We start from the raw sequence: 7,935 nt of genomic DNA, 5'->3' as shown, positions 1-7,935 counted from the left end.
CAAAGTTGTATTGGAGTGTGTGATGTTACTCCTAAGTTCCTCCCCATTGTGACCAGCCTTATGTTACGTTATCTACCTATATTACTATAATCATTTCTCTCTTCTTTAATTGACTGTCACATAAATATGTTTGTGAGTCCCAAGTGCATGTTACTATTTATGTTACCCCACTATGGCCAGCCTTAATTAGGATGATTAATAAGAGCGATTAAGGAGTAAATATAGGGTATTTATTTCCCGAATCTTACTTTTCCTTTGTCACTGTGATGCGGCTTTTGGACACAATAAACCCGGACGGAGGGAGTACATTTGGAGACAAACTCGAATAGTTCAACTCAAAGGTTCATTTCACTGCTGGTGCAATCGTGCGAGCTTCCACAGCAACCGGGATGCATTGCACAACAAACCTACCGATCCCCACTACGCACACACGCCATATGTGACTCTACCATCAACGCTATGAAATAGGAAAAGTACATGCACAGGATCACACATATATTCACAAGAAAACTAGCAAACGCTACCAAAACTTGCACACACACACACACGCGACACCTGCTTTGCTATTGTTTCTGGAAAAGAAAAAGACACCTGCTTTTCAATGGGCTGTGGCTGCTCGCCGCTGCCGTTCTGGGATCTTCTCAGCACGCGTCGGAGAGGAGCCAACTGACGAACGACTCCAGCTCGTCCGACTCGGAGCCCGTCGCCGCCTGCGGCTCAGCGGGCTGTAGAAGGCCATTCTGGGCTGGCTGGTCCCATAGATGGGATGCAAACCCCTCCCAGTCCATGTCCAAGAGATCGTCCACCTGAGACAGGCCTCCGGGATCGATGCCAACAAGCCCATTCTCTGCTGTAACGCCGCCGGACAGGAGTGCCTGCATCTCGCTCTCGTCCTCCATGATCCCAATCTGATTCATTGAGCTGTTCACTTCCCAGAGCCCCATCTGCTGATCTACCGTGCAGTTCGCCTCGAGGACACCAGTCTGATCTACAGGGTCCATGACCATGGGCCACGTCCCATCCTCGCTGCAGGGCCCATCAGAAGTGTGGCTGACACTGATGCTGTTGTTGGGCTGGTTCTGGTCCGGGTCGACCACCGCGCTTCTAGCCTCGTCGCTCTGAGGTGAGCTTGACACCGATGACGCAGCGCCGGCCGGGCTAGCTTCGTCCTTCGCCTTGGTGATGGGCTCCGGCACCGGCTTCTTCTTTGTGCTGCTCCTCGGCGACTGGCCAGGGGTGCGGCCGCCGCGCCGCTTCCCGGCGGCGGAAAGCTTGTTGATGTCGACGGTTATGGCGGTGTCGCTGACGGCGGTGTAGATCCTCCGGAAGGTGTGGATCTGCCGGCTGAGATGCGAGTTCCAGTAATTCTTGATCTCGTTGTCTGTTCGCCCTGGTAGGTGGCTGGCGATCAGGGACCATCTGCCAGTCAGACAAAATGCATGCTCGTCAGCTGGAGATATTTACATGTCGCGGCTAAAAGCAAAGGGGATATCTACACGAGAGGGCGACGTTTTACGAGGTTCTTTTTGCAGCAGGTTAACCGTGCTAAGTACACGGAGTACGGTTATCAAAAAGAGAGTAGACGGAGTATAGTACTAGCAGTGCATTGACGCAGGCCGCTGGTGTGCCGTAATCAGGGTGTGGGCTAGAGCGTGTCGTAAAGGGCAGAAAGCTCAGCGGCGTACACTCGCAGCCTAGTAGAGCCCTGGACCTCAGGGTCCTGTTAGCTCTCACCATCAGTGTTTGTCAACGTAAAGGCTGAAAACATTTAAGACACGTGGGCCCTGCATTAAACCTGCCGGGCCCACGGACAGTGACCCGTGAGCCAGATGTATTCGACAGCCAATGAAAGTGGATGCTCTGTTTTTCGTCAATGAAAGAAAAGAAAAACATCATATCTTGCATGATAATGATGGGGGTGTCAGAGAAAAGTCGCCGCGAGAAAGAACTGCGAGTTAACCCTCGCGGGAAGAACGTGACAAGTTAATTGACAAGAGAGCTGATTGTCGCTTCTTGTTTCCTCGCCGTGGCAGGTGAAGAAGATTAGTGAAGGTATACGCATCGCCAACCTAGCTAGTAGTTTGCTTCTGGAGAATAGTTAGTGAGGTATTCATGCGCGCGCGCTCACGCACATGTATGCACGTGCGTCTGTTTCACTGAGGCCATTCTCACTGTCCTGTCCAGATGCTGAGACTATGAAGTATAGGCAAAAAAAAATCTAGTGTTGAAAGGTAATTAAAAGAAGAAAGAGGAGCTTCATGACCAGTGAAGAAACAATTGCTAGATGTGGGTACCTAGACAAAAGCATAGTTTACAATCTATACTAACTACCTAAATGAAGAAACCATAGCAACAAGATGCTATGCACCTACGCATTGAGGAGTATAATTGCTAACCTCCTCCTCTAAGCACCTATGTAATCAGGGTAGGTCTGATTGTTTCTTGGGCATTAGAAATGAGTGATTAAGTGTCGACGGCGGATAGACTTCAGCGTCGCAGTTGGCCAAATTGTAGTTATGCCAACTTTGTAAGTGTGAACCGAAAGCGGCGGCCCATCTTTTTTTTAAGTATAGCTAGTTGAGACGGATTTGGACTGACATCAAGAATTGGCTTGGCCTAACATACATCTGCTTTGACAGTTGGAGCAACTTCAACTCGGTTAAAGATTGGTGGAACTACTTAAAAATTGCCGATTATGCTACTTCGACATTTACCATTGACATGTGTATGTTTGTATTTATGTAAGAATTACTCCTTCTGTCCTATAATATAAGAGGTAAAAAACGCTCTTATATTATTGGATGGAGGGAGTACAAAATTATGTTGTTTTCCACGATGCATCTACTGATATTATTTTTGTTTGGCTCCAGATATGGGTAGTCAAAGTTATACATAGAGAGAGAGGCTAAAAAAAGTTAGAGAGAGAGAGAGAGATTTGTTTTTTAAGTTGGAAAGTGGAGAGAGACATTTGTTATATATTTTCCTTGAAGTCATCTACTCCCTTCTTTTGTAAATATGTCGTTCTAGACACAACCATGTTTCTTCGAACATTATTTTAAATTTCTTGGTACATATTATTAGAAAATAATGGAAATGTTTCCACGACAAATCTAATGGTACTATTTGAAACGAGGTACAAATCTAATGGTATATATTTTTGGTGTGTAGGTTTTTTTACTTTTTACTAACATACTCTCTAATGATCCCTCAAAAAATATTTATTTTTTCTAATGAATACATATATGTTGAGGATCCCACTAATTTCAATATTTTATGTATGAACAGACGGGGTAGTTCATATGTGCGGTCGAATTCCTTAATATCCAAGGGAACTAGCTCCGCTAGCTGCTAGGGGTAGCTATCTTGTGCGTTATATATACGTTTCAACACGAGAAAGCACACTGCAGCGATCACGTCCCGTGCAAGTGTTTTCTCTCGACAGAAAGGGAAAGAAATAATTTCCTTTTTTCTATGTACTACAGGCAAGCGGGTTTGTGTTGGAGTTAAAAGGACTACGTGCGGGCACTGAAGACACAAATATATAGTGGAGCATTGACAGACCATGCATCTCCCTACGTGTATCTCCACGCTCTACAAATTACCGAGCTTGACAGAGAGGGCTGGGCTCGCCATGCAGGACGCGCGCGTGCTGCCTAGAAGGTTTCGTGCATTCATTGCGAAAGAGAGGAGCGATCAGACTGCAGACGCGCCATGCCCTTCCGCCACAGGTTTGGAATGCAACTAGCGACAAGCACCACATAGCTAAATTGACCTGACGGGAACGACAATACTATTGATTATGTACAGTAGAAAAAGCACATGAAACGACGCCGGACGAGAAAACAGAGTCATGCGGGCCTGTGTTGGTCTCAGCCATAAAAGCCTCGCTGAGCGTATAGTAGCGTATTGCATCTGATGCCTCAACTCTCAAACCAAATTGTCGGATGCTGTACAATTCGCACTACACAGTCAGTACGCTATGATTTTTGTGTAGTAGCATACTGAGCTGTACGCTATGATTTATGTGTAGTAGCATACTGAGCTGTACTCTAGGAGTATGATTTTATGTATAGACGTGATATCTGAACTCTCAACGTAAACAGTCGGATGCCGTCTAGTTTGTGGTACACGCATCCGGCGTACGTACAGAGCTCTTTTACCAACGAGATTTCATCGTGGCATTTTCACGATTGACAGCTTCCGAGCGCACGTGACAAAGCCATGCATGTGCTGCCAGATCGACTCAGTAGTCAATGCACTAGTGTTTTTTTTTACTTACCTCTTTTGGACTGATCCATGTGGGCTGTGACTCCCAACGGAACTTTATTACTCATTAATTCTGTGCATAGCAGGTTGTTCGAAAGTAGAGCTGCACGTAAACTTTGGTACACTGTAGTGTTGCCAGAATACAATTTTTTTGCAAGGGTAACAGCGCAGGGTAAAAATTAAAGGTAGTAAACTAAAACAGGTGTATACTGGTATCCACAGACACGCACCTGTTACCAAGGGTGGCATGAAGTTTGACGATGAGGTCGTCCTCCTCCTTGGAGATGTTGCCCCTTCTCACCCCGTCTCTGAGGTAGTTGATCCACCGCAGCCTGCAGCTCTTGCCACACCTCAGTAGCCCTGTATATACAACCGAAGCAGGAACAGATGAACATACATGTTAGTCATGACATGCCTAGTTAATCCGTCTGAAAAGTTGCAACTCATTAAGCACCTGCTGCAGACAAAGAAAATAGCTAAAGTAGTCATGATGATGCTCTAGGTCGCACATGCACGGGCTTATGCCATATTCACCTGCATTCTTGGGAAGAGACCTCCATGAGCCCTCGCCGTGCTTGGCAATGTAGTTTGCGAGTATGTCGTCCTCCTCCGCCGTCCACCTCCCCCGCTTCAGCCCCACCTTGTCGCAGCACGGCGCCCTTCCCATGGCGGCCCTTGTATACTGGAGTAGGTGCCTCGCTAGCTAGCTCCCAACACACGAGGAAACCGCGCGTGGTCGCCGGCCGGCCAGGCGGGCGTGGGCGATATTGCAGAGGCTAGCTACGTAGCTAAGTTAGATACTAGTAGCTCGCGCGCCGTGGGGGTGTAGTGGATCCGCGCTCGCGTCCAAAAGGAGTTGGTGTGAGAGATCAAGGCGACGGGGGAGATGATCTTCCTCTTCTCTCTCTGGGTCAGTCGTTCGGGCGGCCCTGATCTCTTGGGAGGGCGAGCTTAGCTTCGGCCACGCACGGCGGCAGACAGGGCGCCATAATATAGCGCCGCGAGACGTCGGCCCGGGTGGTACGTAGGAGGGGATGTACTACGTAGGATCGGCAATTAACTTTGGCCCGAGTAGGGACACGAGCGGCCGTGTGGCTGGAGGCAGGGGCACGTGGGCGCCCCGGGACCTTTGGGCGCCGTGGCGCAAGGCCTCACCATCGTCCGCTTCGCGGCCTCTCCAGCGACCACGTAGGCCGCACACATGGATCGCTATACACGCCGGCCGCCTGATGTGGTGTATAATATATTTACTCGAGGATCTTGGGAGAGCGAAATCTCTGTTTACCATCTGACTGCCTCGAGTTTTTTTCTCTCTCGAGAATGGACTGCCTCGAGTAGATGAACAATTTTGAATGCTATCCCGAAGCTGATTCAGTGGAGGGCTAATCGGCTATTTTCAGGACGCTTCCCGATCGATATGGTTCATCTCTTCCGGTTGGTTAGCTCGTAATCTTCTCCGTTCGAGCTTCTACTTACAAACTCGCTAGATATGCTTCATCTCTTCGTGTTGGACGTCTGGTCTGGCTTTCCCGTCCATGAAGGACTTTGTATCCCTATAAACACTATTTTGGTTAATAAAGCGAGTTGCTCTTTTGATATAGCTCATCATTCACGCCGAATGATTGATGTAGATTTTTTTTAAAGGGTTACTGATTTAGATTGAATAGGTTATATGTACGTGTCACTTCTGGCAGGGACGGGCGCGTGCTATGTACTATGAGAAAAGGATTACATAGATGGATCCGGAAGGTATCCCTTAGTGTTCACGTTTGTGTACAAAGCATGAGATCCAGAATTGAATTAGCTACTTATCAGTCGACTGATTTTTCAGTTTGGGGTTGGTCGATTTTTGAACGAAGGAAAGACCTCGCCGGAGATAGGGAAGGGACTCGCCGTCATCATCCCAGTGTCTATCTTAGGGCTCAGGGTGGGGGCAGTGGTGGACGGCGGCGGTGGGGGGGGGGGGGGGGGGGTGGCGGGGCGGGGGCTCACTTCGCCGGATAAAAAATCCAGCCGCGGGCGGGGCTAGAGGGACGGCGATGGGGGGCGGTTCTGGAGAGGGCAGGGCGGCGAGGCGGTCGCGGAAGATCTTGCTGCCACACGATTTTCATTCAACAGTTTAGAAATCAACTGGCGCAAATTGAAATATTCAGTCGACAAACTGTAGCCTCGCCCATCGGGAATACCTCGACCAAATCTGATGCAACACGACACGATGCACACGCGTGGCACCTAACACACGCAGTACTTTACCTCGCAAAAAGAAAACACTGGTCACTCTTGCTACAGGCTAGCTGAGCTATGACGACGACTGTGATTTACATCACGCAACGTGAGCTGCGCTGTTCGTGTCTGTCCTCTGTACTCGCGGGGACGAAAAAACGGGCCCGACCATCTGTTCGGTGAGTAATCGTGAAGATTTCTGCGTGTGCCTGGATAGACGTCGCTGTGTTCCGATCGAGCCTTCCCTTTCGGTCTCTTCGGCTGTTGATCTCTTGTAGCTCGATCGAGGTGGGCAAATGGATCGATCGGGCCGGCGCTCGGTGTCCTTCCCGATCCAGCGTATCGATCGGTCCCTCTGTATCATGCCTCGCAGTGACGTTTGCATTATTGCGTATAATGTCTCGATAATGAGGCGCGGTATATAGGAGCACCTTCGAGACGGGCCTGCCCAGCTAGATCCATCACGGTCGGCGGAAAATTCGAAGGGGCGCATCCGTTTAGAAATATTGATATGCGTGGTGAGTCGAAAACTGGTTTCGGATGAATTTGTCTAAACAAAATAAAAACTTAAAATCATGTTAATACGACACAATATACATGTTTATCCTGTACTAAAATACTTTACGTTTGTCATGTTCGTTTCCTTCTTTGTTCCTCGATCGGTTCTTATTTTCAACCGTGTTTCATCCATTCGTACTATTCATTTTCTTCTTCTCGGTGCCCGTGTTCCAGTGACACCTTTGAGTACTCTTCCATTTCGAGCCATCTGTGTTTTTCTTTCTAAATTCTTTCATCATATTCTTATTTCGTTTTAAGTCTGTCAAATAATCTTATTAATTGCAAATGCATGGCATGTTCCTTCCCATCGTCAACCATCACCGTTTGTGCTAGGTCCTTTCATCTAACAAATATATACTCCCTTCATCTTGAAATAAGTGACGTTGGTAAAACTTTGTACTAGATCATAGACACTTTTTTTTTGGACAGAGGGAGTAGTGTTTATGCAATGATTCTTCTAGCTAATTTCATTCTTAATCCTAACCAACTACATCTTGTTTTCTCAAGTTACGTTATATAAAACTTGTGTTTCTTTTTTTTATGACATACTCTTTTGTAGGCAATTAAAAGTGAAACTTGTTACTTCCTCCGTTTCAGTTTACAAGTCCTGTGCGTATACCTAGGTTGTCAATTTTATCACCTTAATATAAACTATATAACATAAAAATTATACCGTTTGAAAATAGAACATCTGAAGTTTATATTGATATATTTTTGTAATATATGATTTGTATTAGGTTGGTCAAATTGACGACCTAGAGGTACGCGCACGCCCTGTAAACTGAGAGAGAGGGAGTAGTTCACGTGTGTGTGCACATATCTAACTTTTCCTTTCTCAAACCTCAATATTAGTAGTGTGTCAGTCAGTCTGGTCGTTTCATACTTAAT

The 7,935-nt window shown here is 47.2% G+C and overlaps 1 protein-coding gene across 1 annotated transcript; it reads right to left on the bottom strand.

Moving 5' to 3' along the window:
- Positions 1-326: 326 nt before the first annotated feature.
- Positions 327-5,246, bottom strand: LOC123097699 (myb-related protein P). Its single transcript, XM_044519511.1, has 3 exons — positions 4,801-5,246; positions 4,497-4,626; positions 327-1,419 (listed from the first exon to the last, which is right to left on the bottom strand). The coding sequence occupies exons 1-3, from the start codon at positions 4,931-4,933 to the stop codon at positions 642-644; spliced, it is 1,041 nt and encodes a 346-aa protein (XP_044375446.1). The 5' UTR covers positions 4,934-5,246; the 3' UTR covers positions 327-641.
- Positions 5,247-7,935: the final 2,689 nt, after the last annotated feature.

The sequence above is a fragment of the Triticum aestivum genome, chromosome 4D (genome assembly GCF_018294505.1).
Source record: "Triticum aestivum cultivar Chinese Spring chromosome 4D, IWGSC CS RefSeq v2.1, whole genome shotgun sequence".
Classification (NCBI taxonomy): domain Eukaryota; kingdom Viridiplantae; phylum Streptophyta; class Magnoliopsida; order Poales; family Poaceae; genus Triticum; species Triticum aestivum.
The sequence above is the reverse complement of the archived record's forward strand: the minus strand, read 5'-3'. Positions and strand labels throughout refer to the sequence as shown.

Bases quoted from the DNA above. Each gene is read 5' to 3' on its own strand.
- LOC123097699 (XM_044519511.1), bottom strand. From the start codon at position 4,933: ATGGGAAGGGCGCCGTGCTGCGACAAGGTGGGGCTGAAGCGGGGGAGG. The intron at 4,627-4,800 runs GTGAATATGGCA...TTGTATATACAG, and splicing joins GTCTCTTCCCAAGAATGCAG to GGCTACTGAGGTGTGGCAAG. The intron at 1,420-4,496 runs GTGCGTGTCTGT...TCTGACTGGCAG, and splicing joins CATGCCACCCTTGGTAACAG to ATGGTCCCTGATCGCCAGCC.